Below are 22,642 nucleotides of genomic sequence, written 5' to 3'. Positions count from 1 at the left end.
GAACCCGCGTCCCCTGCATCGGCAGGCGGACTCTCAACCACTGCGCCACCAGGGAAGCCCCCGAGGGTTGTCTTTTCATATTAGTTTTTTAAAAAGTAAAGGTTTGCAACTATTTCACGTCTGAAGATGATTTGCAACCATTTAATATTCAGTTAAATGTTATTTTTCTGTGTTTTCTTCTCTCTTATTTTTTTATTGAGATATAGTTCACCTGACATGAGCCTCTCTTTTATTTTTAAACACCTACTTTCTCCTCTAAAACACAGGGCCTACCAGCACTTTCACAGGTCCTCCCCCAGGCGGTGGGGCTAGGATTTGGTAGCTGGTGCTGAGAGAAAACCCTTGGTGGCACCTTTGCCCTGGGACTGTGCCAGTGGCAGCTGTCACTCAATGGGACAGAGAGGCGGTTCTGTGATCTCTTATTTAACATTGTGCCTTTCTCCTCTCCTCATTGTTCTACCTTAGGAAAACAAGCAAACAAAAAACAGAGCCTAAACCTGGACTAATACTTTAAGCAAAGTAGGATTACTTTTCTGTTTCACTATGTTTACTCTGTAATGTTGCTGCTTTTGACTCGAGTTATGGTTCATGGTGATTTCCAATTATTTTCTCTTATACTCATATCCAGCAATTTTATTTTTCTCTCCTAAAGATGACAAGGATAATATTTTTCTTTCCTCTGCAACTTTAGGCACTGTGCTAGTGCTTTGTGGATACTATCTCATTATCAACTTCAATAATTTTGGCAGGAAGGTAGGCATTAGTTCCATATTACAAATGAGGAAAGTAAGGCTCAGAGAGTTTGCGTAACAGCTGATAGCTGGCACGGCTGCGCTAAAGTCCTGGTCTTTTAAATCTCAAGTCCAATGCTATTTGTCATTAGGCTAAAGAAATTGACTCTCGTCTTTAATGAATTCCATCTTCTTGGGAAAAAAATTCTTAGACAGGGTTATAATAAATTAGGTATCATTTAATTTTAAAAATTTATAATTTTTAAAATAGTAATACATTAAAATGGTAAGAATTATAAATGGTATACAATGAGAAGTCTCTTTCTCACCTGTGATTCTGTTTGTCCAGTTTCCACACTCTTAAGATAGAAAATGAAGATTAGTAGCTATTAATTTCTTCTGTATTTGTCTAAATACTTTTCTTTGTGTGTGTGTGTATGTATACACACACATATATATGCAAATACAAATATACGGTCTCTGTGCTTTCCTTTAAAAAATTAATTAGTAGCATTTCAGGCACACTATATGTATCTTTTGTTTTTCTGTGTGAAATCTTTTCCTATCAGTAAAGATAGAGCTTCCCTGTATGTTTTTATCCTGGCAGTTACTTTCAAATAAAGGTTATCTTCATTCTTAAGCATATACTTGAAATAACTAAACACCTGTGTTCTCAGAAAAACTTTTACAGCAATATTCCTAGCAACATTATTTATAATAGCCAAAAAGTGGAAACAACCCCAGTGTCCATTAACTGATGAGTGGATAAACAAAATATGGTATATCCATACAGTGGAATATTATTTGATAATGAAAAGAAATGAAGTATTGTTATCAGACACAACATGTATGAACCTTGAGAATATGCTAAGTAAAAGAAGCCAGTCACAAAAAACCACATATTGTGTGGCTCCTACTATATGAAATGGTCAGAATAGAAACAGAAAGTAGATTAATGGTTGCCTGGGCCTGTGGGTCAGAAGGAATAAAGAGGGACGTTAATGGGCACGGGGTTTCCTTTTGAGGTAACGAAAAATGTTCTAAAGTTAACTGGTGATGATGGTTACACAATTCTATGAATTACTAAAATTCACTGAGTTATAAACTTTAAAAGTCTGGATTTTATGACGTGAATTATATCTCAATAAAGTTGTTATTAAAAAGTTTTATAAGGCTTAACTTTTACTTCTCATCCTTTCAACTGTTATTCTTATCCATGTAAGTCAGTCTCCAATAACAGGATAGTTATAATCTAGAAATTTCTAATTTGTCTCATTGAACTCTAAATGAATTGAATTAGTTTTTGAGCAGGCAATATCTAATTCCTCATTAATGTCTGTGGCTTCTCCTGGGCCATTCGGACACACAGCTCACATTGGCAGAGTTCTATCCAGTCTCTGACTCTGACTGCACCACTTGACTTCCATGAGGAGTCATTCCTCAGATTGACTTAAGTATAACATCTTCTTCGGGTATCATTTCAATTTAGAGCTGTCAGGCTATTTCTTCTTGCAGGAGTTATTCACAATTATTAATGAATTTCCAGGCTCCAGCTGAACCAACTCTGTTCCTATCAACAGACTGTCTGTTACAAAAATGAATTGTCCTCAGTCCAAATCTGCCATCTGCCCCGAGTTGCCTCTTACTGGGCCCTGGAGCTGGGCAAATACAGTGTTTTTTTTCTATCTTCCCTCTCACTGGTGAATACTTCGTAAGTGGTAATGGCTTTTCCCAAACTCTGTTGCTTCTGGGTTTTTATATTGACTCTTTTTTTTTTTCTGCCTTAACTTGGAGCGAATGGTAAACATGAGGAAAATTGGTAAACTATTCTAGAGATCCACCTGACAGCTATTTTCTTTTTGTGTAATCCCATTAGCTTAAATATGTGCAGAGAGGTTTTGGGCAGGAATGGAAAAATTTTGTATTCATTTTGTTGGAAGGATTGATTTCTTACAATGAAATATAAAAAATAAATGAATGTCAGAAATGTATTCCTGACGGATAGATTATCTCATTTATTCATGCCTTTTTTTGTGTTTACTTTTCAGCTCTCCTACAAGCTTGTGTTCCCTATAACCAGCATGTATGGTTCAATATTTACAGCCTGGAGGATCCTTGAAGTAATGAGAGAAGAGTCTGCGATAAGTGACTGGTTAGCTTCCGTAGAGTCATTGCTCCCTATTACCACAGCGATCCCTGTGCATGTTTTTCTTCTGCTGGCTTACCTCCTTGTTGAAGATAAAGGACGAAATCTTCGCCAGATACTGAAGGTCACTACAGAATTTGCCCAAGCTGATTCCTCTCAGGTAAAGCACGAAAATAATGGAGCAGTAATGGGGGTAAAGCTTAATATTGGAATTGTAGATTATTCTTTCATTGTGGATAATTTTTATCAGAGTTTTAGAGTACAGGTTGCTTTTTTTTTTTGCTATCTTTATTTTCCCATTTTTTTCTTTTTTCTCTTTACTCTGAGTTGATGTCTACTTCATAATGCACATGTTTCTTTAATGAAAGACACTTTGAAAGAGAATCTACACCTGATGCTAATCTGTTATTTTTGTTATTGATGGATTTGCTAATTTGTAATGCTTTCATTAACTCTTGCACCCTATTCCAAGATGCATATCCCTTAGTTCTCATATCAATCTTTTAAGGTGGAAAAATTAATTAATTCAGAATAAATGGGCCTGTATAATAGGAATTAATCTCTTTTTAACTTCTTGCAATTTGATCGTATTTTTATTCAGTCATTTAATAAACAAAAAAAATAGTGGGTTGTTGTTTTATATGGTACTGATTAACATGCTGATCATGTACCATATAAAACATGCTGATCAGTACCGTATAAAACAACATGTTAAAGATATGTTGTTTAATAAACATATTAAACTTACTGAAGATAAATAATCATTTTTCCTATCTGCACAGTTCTTGGAGTATAATAATAAGATAACCATCAGACATTATTAATAAAACTCCCCCCCCCCCCCCCCCCCCGCCTTTTAAACTAACCATATATTTAGCATAGATATCTGTAATTCTTTTTCTATTGGATAGAATCTCTAGAATGCATTTCCTGTTAAGGGAAGGATTTCCTAACCAAGTAGGTATGGCATTTTTATTATCTTCTCTATCTTAGTGTCTGTGCTTGTGTTCTTTATCAAGCATGGTGAAGAAAAAGTCCATCTCTTTATGGAGTGTTCCTATAGGAAAAAAATTTGGTGAAGGTGGGATAAATATGTTTTCCTAGATAATGAAGTTAATGTATTTGCAATTCCTTTTTGTCCCCAACTTGTCACGCTCACTCCGTTTTGCCAGGTAAACAACTGCTATCTCACAAAAGTTTTCCCTCTGACTAGATTTCTCTGTCTGATTCTGCAAGTGGATCCGTAATGTATTCAGAGTACCTTTGTCTCACATAACGTGAAACACTTCAGCTTGCTTCCTACTTTATTTCTCCCTTCAGCTTCTGTAACAATCCTAATTCTACCAAATGCTTTTTATCACTGTTGACACCTTGTAGGATTATCTCTTTAGAATAGTTAATGCACAGGTAATGCCTGGAGATTATCTGAGGAAGTCATACCGTAGGTTACCTGACCTATGTTTGCCACTGGTGTAGAACATGTGTTATATCAATGTATGTATTGATACTTAGGAAATGCATTTAGTCTTTGAAATTCTAGGGGGATCCAGGATCCTTGTAAACACTTTTCATGTGTGCCATGAAATGGAAAAAGTTGGGAAGCACTGGGGTGACCATCCCGGTTCATTTATTTATTCAATAAATGTTTATTAAGAAGCAGTGCTATAAATTAAAGTCAATATGTTACACTTCTGTTGATAATTTCTAGGAAGTTTTTAAAGAAGTGAGTAAAACCACCCCGTGTAATTTTGCTTGTTAAGGTGAATGGTAGGGTAAAATGTTGAAATGTAGTTACCCAAACTCATGCAGAAGCAAAGGCAATATAATTAATAAGAACTTACAAGTGGAGTTATTTAAGTCTTTTGAAAAGGATAAAAGAAGACTAGAAGTAGGAGGTAGTGTTCTTCACTTTTCCTTATGAAGTGACCATATCATATCATTTCTCTGGCTTTTAGCTACAAGGTAAAGCAGCCTGAAGAAGAGGATTGAATATTGTGAAAAAGCAATTCTCTAATTGTAACTGCTTGGTGTAGATTCAATTAGATGAGTTAGGGTTGAGATCTATTATTGGAGGAGTGTTTTCTGTTTCTTTCATTAAGTTGACATGACTGCAGGAAATGTATTGTTCCATGTGTGTTTGTCCTTCCTTACCTTATAAAAAGGTATATTATGTTTAAGCAATCATTGGCTCAAATTCATGGAGGAGTCAATACTAAAGAAAAGTCTTAGACTACTAATAAGCAGATACTAAGTAAATTGGTATGTAAGAATAGGAATTTAGAAGCTGTCTTCTAACTCTGTTTTGGTGGTCACTTAACCTCTTATATAGAGTTCACTGGCCTGCAGTATTGTGTTTGTGTGACACCATAATTTATTGTAAGAATTCTACTCTTAAGACCTTGTGAGAGAAAATATTTGAAAAGTTTGAAAGAGATGTGCCATATTTGAAGTGTGTTTAGTGTGATTATGATTATTCATTCTAAGGTATTAATAGAAATTATTTTTGATAGTACTTATTCATAGTAATGCAAGTTATCAATATCAACTAACACTTTTAGTGTTAATAATGATAAGAAAATATACTTCTTTAAAAATGTAATTATTCTTCTTACTTATCAGGTACTTTGATGGATCCCCTTCCCCAGTGAGTTTTCATCCTTAGTCCCTCACCATGTTCCCCTGTGGCATGCGTTTTTGTTGGGTTTAATACATGGGCCATGGAAGTCTAATGGAGCTAGGTAGTCTGAAGGGAACTTGGCCTTGTGAGTACCATTTTAGAGTTAACTGGATACAGATGATGGTGTTAAAATAACTAGATAGTTACTCAAGGCTACAGCAATAAATTGACACTTGAAAAAAATAGTAAGGAACTTTTTTTTTCCATATCTAGAAATGCTGTCAGCAGTTACTGATAATCCATATAGTCTTCTTATCCAGACATCATGAGACTTAATTTGCAGAAGATACAAGCTCAGGTCAGGCAGCTCTCAGTAAAAATTAAGTGCCTTTTCTTTCTTGGAAGGAATGTCTTAGAGTGTTCTGGGGAGAGATCCAAGAATGAGCATCCTGTGTGAATTCCCATGGAAGTCGTGAAAGTTTTTAAACACATTGATTTAGTTTAGAGAGAGATTTTCGTATCATAGTCTGTGCTTATAATATATGGGAACGCCATCTAATTCCTAAATTAGTGTTTTTTTCTGGAAATTGCAGATGATGGATTCATGTGCTTTTTGGTTATGTTTATATAACGGTTCCTGCCTTTCTGATACTGTGAGTAATGGTTTTTTCCCCACAGTTTGATGTAAATCATTCATGCTGCCTTCAGAGATGCCTGAATGACGGTTGAAGTACATGGCTTCATGGCTCATAAACAGTAACGTCCTGTTGGGCTTATTGTTTCTTCTTCAGAGAGCTATTTCCTAACTCTGTGATTTGTCCAGATCTGGTCACATCTAGTTTGAAATCAGTGGTAGTGAATATAAACATAGGCTCTAATAAGGGATAATGTGAACCCCAGGCTTAAATAAGGACATTTTCTAAATTTTAATTGAATGGTTTTTTAAAGGGCAATATCAAATCATATTTTGAACCCTTATTAAATGATTGACTAATCTATGAAACATGATTGTGGACAGTTTGGAAATGTCTGAGACTGATAACAGCCTCCTTAAGAAGAGGTTAATAACCCTTAATCAACACCTGTTGATGGACTTCCTATCTCCCCTTTCAGGTGAGCCCAGCACAGCGACAGCTCACTAATTAAGAACCACGTCTGGCTCTGTGACCTGCACTGTGTGCCTCTATAGAAACTTAACTGGCGATGGCACCAGTTCTGTACCACTTTCCTCAACCCATTCCATATACCTGATTGTATCTTGCTTCTAATACTCTCAGCGAGAAACCTTACTTTTTCTTCCTCTCTTCCTAACTCTCATTTCCCTTTTGGAGTTTATGTTTAGTTCTTTGCCACCTCTGACCTTGGTTTCCAGTAATATCCCACCCATGTTCCTTCTGGCAGCCTCAGGTAAACTTTTCTCTGTGTCTTCGTGGGACTCCCCTGCCTTCCCCTCAGTTCCCCACATTATTACTCTGGCCCCTGGCCCCTTGAGAAGAAAGGGATACTATTCACCTCTTAAAACCTTCTCTAATATCTATTGGCTTAGCTATATCATTGGCTAATTATTACATAATATTTAATATATTAAATATATAATTGTTATAATAACCACTTATTATATTAGCTATATTATTAACTATAGCTTCCCTCTAGCTATCGGAATTGACATTTCTCCATCTGAAGCATTATATCCTAGAGAATAATAGAGGTGTTGGAGGAGGAGGCTACTTTTCACATAGATAAGTGATTCGGCAAAAGACTATAGGTTATTAAATGCTTAATAGTATGTCATATAAATAGATGTAGAGAGAACACCTGACAACAGATTATATTCTCTTTTGGAAATCCAGGCTGCTTGTTAGTGGTTTTAAAACCTAAGAAAATATGTTTTCTTTCTGTTTCTACCTATATTGTTAAGAGTTTACGGCAAGATTAAATACTTAGGCATCTGAATTGAACATTAACCACGAAGATGAGTAATTTTTAGATAGGCTGAGATGGTTTAAAGGAAAATCTTACAATAGCTTAGTATTTCAACTTCAGTGGAGGAACTCTAACTGCTACATGTAAGGCATAACAGTTTCTTTTTGACTAGTTTATAAAATGGAATATGCCAAAGAGGAAAAGTTTATAAACTTTGACTTTAGAGAACCACAAGTTCCTTCCTTAAAATCTACTCTCACCGAGGAGCTTATCAAATTAAGTTTTGTGAAACCCAATGCCTCTTTTAAATCCTTGGTACTTGCTTGCTTTTCTCTTGTTTGGAATTGGGGATAGAGCTGTGTTTTTTTGTTTGTCTTATTTTGTTTTTGCTTGCATTTACAACTCTGAGGACTTTTACTTCCCTTTTACCTTTTGGTTGTTAAGTCTCACTAAAGGTCTTACTTAATGGGAACAATTGCAGTCTTTGATAATTTTATCTTATCCTTTGTAATGTTTTCAGGGCTTTTTTTTTTTTGTCCATTTGTGAAGGTGTACACATGTTTGAGCCATTTAAATCACTTATGGGGATAGGTTCATGGCCCATGACTTGCTGGTCTTTTAAAAGTCATATATTATCAAATAGTAAAAAGTTGACTTTCAGGGCAGAATCCTGTGATAGTTCTACTCTGGGTCATAAGCCGTATTTTAACATGGAAAATGAATAGGAAATGTGTGAAATTTAATGGTCTGTAAGTTACTGCTGTGAGAAAAGGAGAAAATATATTCTATAAAGGAACTTGCACAAAGAGTCCTTGGACACTTTGCACTCTGTTCTATTGTCACCGAGTTCTATGAATTGCTACCCCCTGAAGTCAGTCGGCTTCCTGTGTTCTTCATACCAGCAAAAAGAAGCCAGAATGTACAGTACTTTTAATAAAGAGCTTTACAGATAAGAAATGCTGTACTACTATTCCCTTGCAGCCATAGCATTGATTATGCCTAGAGCAAAATTGGGACGAGCCTGTCAGCATGAAACAATTAGGCAAAGAGAAACACAGATGAAAATACAGGGTCAAGTATCTATTCCATCCTGTGGCAATATGTTTATTTCTTCTTTATAAACCCAACATAGATATCTATAGAATAAAATGTTTTTAACTGGCATTTGAACCTTTTTATATTTTTTTCAGTTTTTTGCATGAAGCCTTGAGTTTATACTCAGGGAAGCAGTCCTATGTCAATTTTTTACCTTTCTTGATTTCCTGAGGGCTAATATTGGGCTGGGTTTCTTCTGAGAAGTCAACAGAGTATAAATTGCTTAAAAGTTCAACCCTAGATCACTGTGATACTCACTAGCTTACTCATATAATGAAACAGAAGCCATTTGTCTTGTGTCACTGAACACTGAGTAACAGAAAGGATGGGGGTGGGTTTGGTGAGGATGGGGCCTAGAAGTGCATTTAGAACAGCAGAGTCTCTTTGCTCCCAGTTGAATATCAGTTAGCAGTAGCTTTGTCTTCAGATTAAAACCTGCTTGGAATGGGCTTCTGGTGTTGCTGAAGGACTCAGAGGGGAACAAATTTTGTGGTAACTTTGAATTTTATAAAAGGCATGAGGAATTCTTCTCAAGGGGAAAAACACAAAGTCCACCATTGCCAGAATAAAATTTTTATTTGGTCAGAGGGCAGGGAAGGAAAAAGGGGTGTTGGTCCCCTGCCTACTTGTATCATGGCCAGACACCCCAAAGTGGAGCTGTCAGTGGACATCCCTTACCATTTATTCTTCAGCCCTTCCATAGTCAATCCTTCAATTCAGAGGAGAGTCTTAATCAAGGAAACATTTCTTTACATCTACAGAAGCAGCCCATGTCAGCTCTCTCCAATGAGTTTTGCCTTGATTCATCAATAAAAATGGATAATCAAGGCTCATCAGACTTTTAAGAAAATTTAACAGCATGACTAACCAGAGCATCTCTTTCCAGAAGAAGAACTTGGGGCGCAGAGAATAATATAAAAACAATCCAGTACCTATGAGATGTTGGCAAGATATTGTATGTTTTTGTATTGTATATAAGATACTGCTGTGATGAAGAAATTCAAGAGCAAGAGACTTTAGAAATTAAAAACTTACGTACGTAAATAGAGGCTGGATTAGTGATTTATAGAATAGCCAACTAAATATTTCAGAATATAGAAAAAATATGAAAACTGAACAAGTTAAGACATTGAAGGTCAATCTTGGAGTTCTAACATCTTTCTGTAGGAATTTCAATTGGAGAAAACTGAAGAGAAAATGAAGGAGAAAAACTTAAAATATGACAGAAAACTATTTCCTAAGCTCAAAAAAGACACAAAGATATAGATTGTTAGGACCCTCTGAAAGCCACATAGCACAAGTGAGAATAGATCAATACCTATATCCATGCCCAGAACTTCAAGAATAAAGAAAACATCAAAAGAGATTTTAGAGAAGAATTGGAAAAGATGAAGTCATTTAAAATTGGATTGACCTTAGATTTTTTATAGCAGCCCACTGGGTACTGGAATACATTGGTATATTGTCTTCCAATTTCTTGAGGAAAGTCACTTTGAACCCGGAATATTCCTTTCCATCATTCTACTTTTTACAAGTGATGGTAATAAAGGCTTTTTCTGATGGGCAATAATTCAAGAACATTTCTTGGTTACTGATTTTATGGGAGGAAAAGCCCCTCAAGAATGTGTTCTAGCAAAACTGAAAACGAATCCAAGAAAGTATAGAGAAGAGATGTTAAAAGGTGATCAAAATATCCAGTAAATATTACTTTAAATTAACCATAATTGTTTGTATAAACTATGAAAAATAACTACCTGGAACAAAGTACAAGCTTTAAAACATGGGAAGTGGTCGGAGTAGGTAGTGGGAATGTGGTGGTGCGAAGAGTGAGAACATGCTAAGTAAGGGTGGAATTTTGTTTTTAAACTGAGTATTTTTTGATGTTAGTAGAAAAATAAGTTTAAATATGTATTTAAACCTTTATTAGTAACTAAAGGTGATTTATAACTTCCAAATAATATAACAAAAGGAAAACAATTTTTTAAAAAACCTAAAAAAGATGGCAAATATTAACATAAAATAAGATGGTAGGAATAATTCCAAATATTCCAGTTACCACAATTACTGTGAATGAATTAAATTCCCTTATCAAAAAAAAAAGGCTCATAATACTACCCAAAGCAATCTATAGATGTAATGCAATTTCTATCAGAATACCCATGACAGGGCTTCCCTGGTGGCGCAGTGGTTGAGAGTCCGCCTGCAGATGCAGGGGACACGGGTTCGTGCCCCAGTCCAGGAAGATCCCACATGCCGTGGAGCGGCTGGGCCTGTGAGCCATGACTGCTGAGCCTGCGCATCTGGAGCCTGTGCTCCGCAACGGGAGAGGCCACAACAGTGAGAGGCCTGCGTATCACAAAAAAAAAAAACCCAAAAAACAAAAAACCAAAAAATACCCATGACATTTTTTACAGAACTTGACCAAATAACCCTAAAATTTATATGGAACCACAAAAGACCCAGAATTGCCAAAGCAATCCTGAACAAAAATAACAAAGCTGGAGGCATAACCCTTCCAGATTTCAGACTATACTATAAAGCTGCAGTAATCAAAACAACATGATACTGGCACAAGAACATTGATAGAAAACAAACAAAGCAGAAATATAGATCAATGGAACAGAATAGAAAGTCCAGAAGTAGACCCATACACCTATGGTCAATTAATCGACAACAAAGAAGGCAGGAATATACAATGGAGAAAAGACAGTCTCTTCAAAAAGTGGTGTTGGGGAAGCTGGACAGCTACTTGTAAGTCCATGAAATTAGAACACTCCCTCACACAAGATACAAAAATACATTCAAAATAGTTTAAAGACCTAAATATAAGACACGACACCATAAAACTCCTAGGAGAAAACATAGGCAAAACATCTTCTGACATAAATCATAGCAATATTTTCTTAGATCATTTTCTTAGATCAGTCTCCTAAGGCAAAAGAAATAAAAGCAAAAATAAATGAGTGGGGCCTAATCAAATTTAAAAGCTTTTGAACAGCAAATGAAACCATCAACAAAATGAAAAAACCTACAGAATGGGAGAAAAAATTTGCAAATGATGTGACCAATAAGGAGTTAATATCCAAAATATATAAGCAGCACAGACAACTCAATATTGAAAAAAACCGAACAACCCAGTCAGGAAATGGGCAGAAGACCTAAATAAACATTTATCCAAAGAAGACATACAGATGGCCAACAGGCACATGAAAAGATGCTCAGCATCACGTAATTATTAGAGAAATGAAAATCAAAACCTCAAGGAGGTATCACCTCACACCTGTCAGAATGGTTATTATTAAAAAGTCTACAAATAACAAATGCTGGAGAGGGTGTGGAGAAAAGGGAACCCTCTTGCACTGTTGGTGGAAATGTAAATTGATAGAGCCACTATGGAAAACAGTATGGAGGTTCCTTAAGAAAATAAAAATAGAGCTACCATATGATCCAGCAATCCCACTCCTGGTTATATATTTGTAAAAGATGAAAACTAATTTGAAAATGTATGTGCACCCCAATGTTCATAGCAGCACTATTTATGATGGCCAAGACATGGAAGCAACCCATGTGCTTATCAACAGATGATTTGCTTAAGAAGATGAGGTATATATACAGAATGGACTATTACTAAGCCATAATAAAGAATGAAATATTGCCATTCACAGCAACACGGATGGGCCTAGAGAATATTATACTTAGTGAAGTAAGTCAGAGGAAAACAAATACTCTATCATATCACTTATATTTGGAATCTAAAGAAAAAAAACAAATGGAATCTATATACAAGACAGAAACAGATTCACAGATATAGAAAATAAACTTATGGTTACCAAATGGGAGAGCAGGGGGAGGGATAAATTAGGAGTATGGGATTAACAAACTACTATACATAAAATAGGTAAGTAACAAGGATTTACTGTATAGCACAGGGAACTGTATATCTTGTAATAACCTATACTGGAAAATAATCTGAAAAATACGTATGTATAATTGAATTACTCTGCTCTACACCTGAAACTAACACAATATTGTAAATCAGCTATACTTCAGTTAAAAAAATGAAGGCTCATATTATTAAAAAACACAATTCTGTACTTTTTCTAAGAGACAAACCTTGAAACAAGTGACAGCTGAAAATGAAAGAGTGAAAATGAAAAGCTAGGTAGATCATTAAGAAAGCATAAGATGTGGTAATATTATCATCCAAGATAGATGATATAGAATCCAAGGTAAAAAGCCTTACACAAGATGAAGAGGAGTATTTTATACTGACAAATGGTAGAATCTCAAGTCAAATTTTATTTAGAAGCAGTTCCATTGAAATTAGGAAAAGTATGTCTGATGCCAATTTTACTATTTTTCTGGAGGTTCTGGCCATTGTTAATTCATGAAAAAGAAATAAAAGTTATATATGTGTAATAAAATAAAAACCCAGAGCTCCTAATACTTACAGACAATTAGAAAATACTAGAGAATTTACTGAAAACTTTTGCTTTTAGATTAGATAAGAGAGTTCAATATGGTGGCCAGATATCAGATCAGTGTACAAAACCGATTGATTTTCTTTACAAAAACAATAAATAAGAACATATTGGCAGTATATGGGAGAGAGATAATTTGTAAATAGCATAAGAACTGTACCTTGAAATACTAGAAATGTTATAAAAACTGTTTGATGTAATTTATAAAATTTTACTAAAACATATAATGACTTCTAGTACAATACTTTAAATGTAGAATTCATGTTATAAATATTTACTATTGATTGATTTGAGGTTCAGCGATCTTATGATTATAAGACATTTAGTTTTGTTTTTTTTGCATTAATCACCTTTGTTACACGGATTCTGATTCATTACGTTAACTTCACTGCAGAAAGATATTCACTTAACCAGTTGCACGTATAGTGCCGCCAAGTCCAAAAGTGGAGTGTTTATCATGTTTGCCAGCTTGATCACATTCTGAGCTCTGTTGAGTAAGTCAGTTGCAGGCCTTTTGATAACCTGATGCTTTGGAATGAATTGTTTCTTTTATTATCCTTAATTTCTAGGGCTAAATAGGTTTAAATATAGTCTACTCATTTAGAAGCTGAACCATCTTCTTGAACAAAGTAACAGTTAATAAAAATAGCCAACATTTACATATGCTTATTATATACTAGTCACTATTCTAATCACTTTATTTGCATATATGAGCTAACTCATTGAATACTCACAGCTCTTTGAGGTTGGGTACCATTATTATTTAGGAATAGAGGCACAGAGGTTGATTAACTTCTCCAGATTCACACAGCCATTCAGTAATTGGAAAAGTCAGAATTTGAACCCAGCACATATCTAGACTCTGTGCTCTTAACCCAATATGCTATACTATCTCTCTACAACTTTTAGTTAAACCATTTCTTAAAAAAATTTTGAAAGAGTAAACAAGGTTCACTAGCTTTACATTTGTTAGATTAGCCTAGTCAGCTGTAGAGATAATTAGATGTTAAGAAAGAAACCTCAACATGTGTTTGAAATCTGGCCAGATCTTCAGTCTTGTGTGATTATTTTTTCCTCTTCTATGCTAGCTTCCATTGGCTCTTCTATACATAGGCAAATCACATTTAGCCAGATATTTCTACCTAAATAGAACACGTACAGAGTCATGACTCATGTAAGCACATGTCAAAAAGAGATTGAGATGTTCTAAGTGAATCAACATCAACAAAAATGCTTGCAGTTGGGATTATTGCTTAATGGTCAAAAATTATTCTTTTATACTTTTTTGTTTGTAGTGATCATAACTGAGAAATTCTGAAACCTAATTAAAGACAAGAATTTTTTTTAGTGAACAAAAAAGTAGGTTGTTGTATTCCCTTTATTTTGAAAAATAACATTTACAAAATGTTGAGAAAATCACACGTTGGTTGTTAGGTTTGAAATATTTAAAAGGTTTGACAAGATATACTGTTCATTTAAGAGCTTGAAAGGGCATTGAAGAATCAGTTATTTAGTAAACAGTCATAGAGAACATCTTTGGGGCACACATTTTAATTAGAACTTGGGATTCAGAGATAGTTATTGGCGAATTCACAGTGCATAGGGAAGATGGGCAATATACAATTAGAATGCCCTGTGATAAGTGGTATGATGCAGGGAAGCATACGGTTTGGTATGGGCCCAGAAAGCGGTGGCTAAGTCATAATAGGAGGTCTGCCTGGAGTAGGTGATTCATCAGCTATTGCTGGACAAATACAAGTTAAACAAACATCTTTGAAATTAACTGGAAGAGTCTTATTGCCTGTTTCTATTACATATGAAGCACTACTTTTTATATATGACATATGGTCCTTTTTGAGTGCCACTGTTGGGCAAACAGTGGAGTAAATACATTTTTGGAGGTACTAGAGTAGTTTTTTACTTGGTGTACCATAGGTTCATTAGCAGTACTTTTATATTTTAGATTTCATTTTCTTGTTGGGAAGTAAAAGAAAGCCACTGACATTTTGTCACAATTATAGCTACTCTCTGATGGCTGTAATCGAGATGACAGGCCATGATTTGGTGGATTTAGTGGGAAAGGTTTACTCCAGAATTCTTAAAGTTGGACAACTATGTGAGCTCCCTCACCAGAAGTCTTGAGACTTATGCTCTTCCTTTGTCTTTTCAGCCCATTGGAGTTCTACCCTACCAGTGACAGTTTTGAGCTTTTCATGATAGATAATACAATGGACACTTTGGCAAGTTTTTAGAATAGTTGATATAATGAAATACGGCATTCTGAAGTCAGTTTACGTCAAATGGGTTAGACATGGTTACAAATTCAGTGGAGCCAGACAAGTAGTTAAGAAGTGGGATGATTTCTATATGTAGGTTTCTGGTGAATTGATTGGACTTTTGGAGACCTTGTGTCTTGTCATGCTTGCTTATTAACATTCTTGTGGTAGTGGATCTCATCTGTATTTAAGACAATTTGTATATTTCTTTTCTATAAAGAAAACAAGCATATAAATACATGTAACCTGAATTTATCATATCACAAATAGCATTAAAGACAAATAAGGACAAATTAGCATTCTGAAGTGTCCTGTAGTTATCTTCAAAGAAAATTTTCGTTGGATTACAATTAGATTTGGAATTTATAAAAGGAATTCCTCAAGGTAAACTGTGTCTCACTTGTTTTTGCCTCCTAGTAACCTTGCCCACTTGCTGGGCTTTGATACTTGTTTTGTTGCCTGATTGAATTACTACATAAATATATTAGATGTATGTGCCCACCATCCTAGAACCAATAAACTATTTTCCAATGTTGTCATGTGTTATCCAAACTAATTGATGGAACAGTGTGGATTCCAGGGACAGGGTTAAGGTTGGGTTAGATTATATTAAAATCTTATTAAATGAAATCCTATTAATTTAGGGTTCAGGGTAATTTTATATAAGCTGAGTTCAAACATAAGCTGATGTTGATGCTGTTGTTTTTAGGCAGTTTGAGTTTGTTCATTTGCATTAGTACAATGAATGTGCCAATTTAAAAATAATCAAATTATCTATTCATTAAGACATATCAGCAGGGACTGGTACTTGGCAACACTTGGCTAATTAGTTTGTTACAGTATATATGTGACAGTAATCGAATTTTATTTCTTTAACATTTTTCTCTAATCCAGTCTTGTCTACCTTCATTGTTTCTAGTAGTCTGAGTTATTAGTGATAATTATACTGGTGGCATTTTACGGTACTTATGTGTATTTAGTTGTCAGATTGTATTCAAGTTTTAATGATGCAATTTGATCTGCATTAAGTGGATTTATCATGGAATTACCATTTAGCTTGAAATATTGTAGATACCTTGTTTTTTTTAGGTCCCATTTTATTTATCAAGCATTTTCAAGCCATTGATTTAGTCATTCAACATATATATATATATTATATACCTTCTATATGGCAAGTTCTGGTACACTAAGAGGAAAGGACATGGTCTTTGTTTCCAGGAATCATAGATCCTAGTCTTTTGCCAGAGGCATTAAAAATTACTTTTCAGTACGAGGTGGTAATTGCCATTGTGGAGGTATGTAAGTGTCTCTGGAACATACAGGAAGAGGCCCACAAGTTTCCCTGATGCAGGGTAAAGGAAAGGCGTTCTAGCAGGATAGGGAGCATATGCAAAGACACAAATCTGTGGCAGGTCACAGTGGGGTAATGAGACAGCAAGTAGTACTGTATTAAACCGGGATATGTAGGGTGAGGGGAATTGATCCTGGAGTGGATACTGAGCAATTATTTGGAAGGAAGATCCTAAAGAGTTTTGCAGTCAGTCAGGAGATAGGAATTTATCTAAAGTATTGGGGTAATGAGACATAGAGGAGATAAAGTTATGTAACAGGATGTTAGAAGTTTTGGTGGGGACCTTAAGATACCAAAATGAGTTTTGAGACAGAACACCCAGTAAAACTTGTAGAGTAGTAGGATTAAACCTCGATGTCTGAGTACTATTGCAGTTTTTAACCCGTTACTCACATCCAAAGGTCTAGAAGTTAGGAAATGAAAAGTTAGGTGAAGAAAAGAGGGAGGATTCTTGGAGAAAGTTGCTGCAGTGCTGAGTCCTACCAGCGCCAGCCCCTTATCTCAAGCCTAGTGACAGAGATCGCAACAGAACCCCACATCCCCTCATCCAGCTTGAAGTGAATCCCTTGCAGTTGGGGTGGGCAGGCATGTGCCATGGGTTGATGACTTCCCCAAAAATCTAACGGAGAGTGATGCACTGGCTAGCTATTGTGATAGTGGAAACAAAGAGAGAGCCACGTAGGGATTGACTTGCATGTCTAGAATTTGTCAAAGCAAAAGATATATTAGTGTTTCCTCTGGTTAAAATGTGGGCAGCAGGAGCAAGAGAACTAGAGTGGAATTGTCTCAGCTCATTTTAGAGGTTTGCTTAAGGAGTATACAGGCCTCTGCTGAAAGAAGCAGGATTCCTAGAGGGTGTTGACCAATCAAACCAGAAGAGAGCATCTCGCCTGCATCAAAAGTCTAAACAGAACTTAATCTGACAGGTTTGGGCTGCTTGCCATGGAGGAGTAGGAGAATCCCTTTGGGGCAGGAGAGCTGTAAAGACACTCCTAGCCCTGTAGCAAAGGAGTGCCGATACTCTTCCTCAGAGGGGCCTGCCCAGATTCAGAGATGGAAGGGGGAAGCTAAGCCTATCAGCATCAATTAAAGGTAGTAAGGTGAAGGGAACCCCTGAGAATTCCTGCAGCTGTCACTACAGCCCTTTGCTGCAGAGATTCTGGGCTTAACTTTCCTAATCTCATCAGCAAGGCAGTAAGAAATGTGTAGACATTCTTAGGTTTAGGCTTCTGTGGGCATTGAACGATGCTGAACCACTCATGCTAGCAGAGATTGCCAGATGGTTGGTTTTCATTTAACACCTTTTCCTTTGGTTTCTGTTTTTAAATCTTTTGTGCTTTGCTGAGGTTTACAATGGAAGTCTCAAAATTCACTTTATCTAAAGATTTTCTCGGTAATATCATATTGTCTTTATAATTAATGGCGCGTTGTTGAAATGTTGCAAAGCATAAACGTAATTGCAATAACCGGTTATGCCCGTTCTGTCCCTTTTTATGTTTTTTGTCCTTTGAGACATTAGTGGAATTTCATTGAACCCATGTAGAAACTAGAAACGAGGAGCCTTATACACATTTCTGTTGCCTGGTGAATTCTTGGTACCTGACTTAAAGTGCTCAGGGAGCATTTGATGAGTTCTTAGTTATTTTTTGAAACCAGGGTGGGTTCAGGCAATGGTCTGCAAAATTGCTGAAGGAAGTCAGGAATCTTTTTTAAAAAACAACAGAAAAATGAAGACTCACGCATGCATATATTAGGTCGTCTTGAATCAAATCCTAGCTGAAGCTGTAATGATACATGCTGTTCATGAAAGACTTAATACAGTCTTTCTAATTGGATGAATTGTCTTGTTGTGCAAAAACTGTTATTACACTGTGTGTGAAACCAACCATGCTGCAGGGGAAAAAATTAAATCGCCTGACTCAGAGGTCACTTGTGAATAGTAACACAAGATCTATTACCGTTATTAGAGACTCTGGAGGACATTCACCCTTTTATGGTCTTTCAACTGCTGGAATGAAATATTTTAGTGGTAAACGACACCCTTCTGGGAAATCCTCCTAAAGATTCTTTTTTTTTTTTTTTGCTTTTTGTATGTTTTAAAAAAGGGGGAGGGGTCTCAGGGAAAAAAATCACATTGTTCCTTTCAGATCACTTTCAAAGTTTACTTATTTTGATTTGGTGTGATGACAGTTGCTTTTAAATGTTCCTCATTACACCGTTCTTAATCTAAGTCTATTAGTCCTACACTTTATCTTTTGTAACATGTCATGCACATTCTGTAATCTTTTCCATAGGGAAATTCATGATTGCATGCAAGCTCAGAGACCAGGATGTATGTGGTTCATGTCAAAATCTGGATTAAGCACTTTAAAGTACATGAAATGAAAAGTCTATCTGCTTATTATGTTTATCTTCTTTTAAGGGTCTTTGAGTGTATATAAGACAGATTATGTGAGTATATATTGTAGCTCTGCATGCAACCATGCTGAGCGGTAATTTTAGGAAACACTTTAAGAAGTGAATGAATAGCTGTTGATCTGAGGTGAAGCTTTATAACACAGTTATTAATTTGGGAACCAGAGTACCTTTCCAATAGATTACATTCATTATAAACTGTCAATCCATTTGTTATTATTTATTACCACTCTGGAGCCTTCTGCTTTTTTGCTATATGGTTGAGATTAGTTTTTGTGGGGATTGGAAAGAAATAAGACTAGCTATCAATAGCTTTGAAAATAATTTGGATAGATTTTTTGTTAATTTTGAAGTCAAATAACTGACTTTTTCTCTTCCCGTTATTGGATTCCAGCATCTGTTTTTCTTCTTCTGAAGCTTCCTTACTTTATTGCCCCAAAGATATGGAACTGTTAGAGTGATGTGAATAGGCATATAAATTCTGTTGGATTTCTCAGTGCCTGCTTTTGTTACAGGTATTTTGATGGGTTCATTAAAACATATCTGTTGAAGTGGGGGTTGGTAAGAAGGAATAGAAGGAAGAGACTACATTGTCAGTAAGAATAATACATAGATATATGAGCTTCACTTGAAAATAAAAATAATTTTGTAAAATTGTAGATAGAAACGCTTTGTCAGGTTGCTAATGAGAGGCTTGACCTAGCTGCTGCTGCTGCAGCATCTTTGGGGATGATGAGAGATGCAAAATGCACTGTTGCTAGGCAACTCTCTTGGCTGCCTTTGGAGCAGGTTCATATGTGCTAAGAGCTAATGAATCCTCATGTCTGCTCTTTGAAACTGTTCAAAAGCCCATGAAGACATACCCAGACATTTAGCATTTACAAGTACCTGAACCATTCTTGCCATGCCATTTAACCATTAAAAACTAAGTTGATGATTTAGTGTGTATTGAATATTGCTTATTTTTTCAAGGTAGATCAAGATTTAAGCCCTAATAAATATGTTTTCAAAAAGGAGCTCAGTAAGGATGAATTAATTTTGATCGATGTTAATTAAATTATTCTATATGAAGGCTTATTTTAAATATGAATGCTTTTTTCCCCCCAAAAGTGATAAGTTGTTGGAATTGGCCTTTTGTAAGCCTCATAGAAAGTTTTTAATTACACTGTCTTCATGCCTTGCTCAGCCCAAGGCCATTATTTCTGAAGATGATAAGAATCTGGAATTTTTATCAATATTTTATCAATATTTGTAAGATCCCATCCAATCTCTAATAATACCTACCTCTCAGAGGTGTTGTAAGAATTACAAGGTCCTGTGCATGAAAAGACTTTGTAAAGTGCCATATAAATGCTGTGGTTTTTTTTTTTTTTTACAGTGAATTTCAAGGAATTGTCTGAATTCACAAGAATTTTATGTTACTAGATAATTAACTATTATTCAGGCTTATTAATATTTTGGTGTAGGATATGGGATAATTGTGAGATTTCTAGCCTGTAACTGTTTATATTTTGATTGCATTAACCTGTGATTTCTCTTAATGTCATAGCACTTAGTATAATACCATGTGATAGAAGGCACTCAATAATATTTATAACTTAAGGTTTTATGAACCTCCTGTATAGAATATCTAAATTGAATTGTTTTTTGTAATATTGTAAAATATACTGGAGATTTGTTATAATTCTGCCTATACCTGTGTTCTCTCAGCTTTAAAATGAGAATACTAGAAGAATCCACCTCATTAAATTCATCAGGTGGATTAAATGAGATAATCCAAAGTATAATACCTGGTTTATAATCAGAGCTCAATAAAAGTTATCTATTACTAAAATTGTAGTTTATTTTTATAGCTTCTTTTATTTATTTCACAATTATGTATCTGCTACCTCATGTTCTAGGAGCAGTGCTATGCTATTTTGCAAGATAGACATGCTCCTTGCCCATCTGAGGCTTATTGTCATCCTTTATCCCCAGTACCTGAAAAGAGAGACATTAACTGTTTTCAGTGTGCCTGTGTGTGCACGTGTGTATGTGCTTTTTGTTTTTTTTTTTGCGGTACGCAGGCCTCTCACTGTTGTGGCCTCTCCCGTTGCGGAGCACAGGCTCCGGACGCGCAGGCTCAGCGGCCATGGCTCACGGGCCCAGCCGCTCCGCGGCATGTGGGATCTTCCCGGACCGGGGCACGAACCCGTGTCCCCTGCATCGGCAGGTGGATTCTCAACCACTGCACCACCAGGGAAGCCCATGTGTGTATGTGTTTTAAAGGGGATAGAGAATAGTGCTGTTCAATAGGAATATAATATGAGCCACATATATAGGTTAAAATTTTCTCGTAGCCGTATTTTTTAAACAGTGAAAATAAATAGGTGAAATTAATTTAAAAATATGTTTGTTTACCTCAATATATCCGAAACTACATTATTTCAATATGTAATAATAGATAATAATTTCAATATGTAATCAACATAAAATTATTAATGAAATATTTTAGACATATATATTTTTGGTACAAAACTTTCCATATCTGGTGTGTATTTTACCCTGCAGCACATCTCAGTTCAGACTCACCACCTTTAAGGGCTGATTAGCCACATGTGGATAGTGGCTACTGTGTTGAATAGTACACGGGTAGGTACAGTAAAAAAAAAAAAAAAAAAAAATCCCAATTCTCATTTATTTGATATAAATGTACCAAGTATTTAGAAATACTCTTCTCATTGGCTTTACTGGGCTAAAATAGTCTCACAGTCTCTGCAGTGAAATAGAAACCTAAAATGGTTAAGAACAATAATTCTTTTTTTTTTAATTGACCATAAAAAAGTCTTTATTTACTAGGTTTACAAAGATCATAATTAGATGGTGCATTGACAAAAGGAAAGAACAGGTGGAGAGTATTAAAGAAAGCAGTTGAAAGGGTATTTCATCATATTCATTATAAAGTTATGGTATAATTAGAACAAATTCTTAAAATGGGGTTTTCCGGGTGGTACTAAGAGGGCGATGGACTGTCAGGCAGATGTTTTTTGGATGGAAGTAGTCAGTCTCAATACTTCACAGTTTGTTAACTTTTTCTTCCTCCTTTAGTCAGTCTCGAGTTGAATTCAGCTCATGTTCATGAGTATTTGCTATACGTGTGGTCTTGGGCAAATTCAAAGAAGAATAGGAGCAGGGTTGCTACCTGTGAGGTGTTCACAGACTAGTGTGGGCAGCACTCTTGAGAATGAATAACTGTTACCCAAAGTATACGGAAATAAAGCTAGATAAATAAATCTAGCTACAAAGCTAGAGCGACAAACAATACTTAGGGTATTCTTTGCCCAGAAAGTGGCAAACAATTACTCTTTTATCCTTAAACATTTTTCATGGTTGTAAAACATTATTTTTTGTGGTTAGTGCATGAATAGTTGAACCATCAGTTTGAAAAAGGAGAGACACACACAAGGTTCAGCAGGCAAGAAGGGCTAGATTTGCCTTGAAAACTAAGCTGAGCAAGAAGGCAGGGGAGAAGATGATCAGACTTTGTTCCCTGACATGAACCGTCTTCTTTGGGCAGGATACCTGCAGTCTGTCTCATTCCTCCAGTGAGCCTTTGCTGAGTCCTAAT

General features: G+C 35.7%; 1 protein-coding gene and 1 non-coding gene across 6 annotated transcripts in view; both read left to right on the top strand.

Moving 5' to 3' along the window:
- FOCAD (focadhesin) overlaps positions 1-22,642 on the top strand; it is a 313,712-nt gene that overhangs the window by 104,206 nt on the left and 186,864 nt on the right. For all 5 annotated transcript variants that reach the window (XM_019934890.3, XM_019934889.3, XM_019934891.3 and 2 more), the window contains exon 11: positions 2,780-3,037. In XM_019934890.3, the coding sequence (XP_019790449.1) occupies positions 2,780-3,037 (258 nt within the window). The remainder of the gene's footprint in view (positions 1-2,779; positions 3,038-22,642) is intronic.
- Positions 273-401, top strand: LOC117312847 (small nucleolar RNA SNORA30/SNORA37 family). The gene has a single exon (XR_004527253.1). It is a non-coding gene; the product is annotated as a small nucleolar RNA SNORA30/SNORA37 family (small nucleolar RNA).

This window comes from Tursiops truncatus, chromosome 6, assembly GCF_011762595.2.
Source record: "Tursiops truncatus isolate mTurTru1 chromosome 6, mTurTru1.mat.Y, whole genome shotgun sequence".
In the NCBI taxonomy this organism is placed as follows: domain Eukaryota; kingdom Metazoa; phylum Chordata; class Mammalia; order Artiodactyla; family Delphinidae; genus Tursiops; species Tursiops truncatus.
The sequence above is the reverse complement of the archived record's forward strand: the minus strand, read 5'-3'. Positions and strand labels throughout refer to the sequence as shown.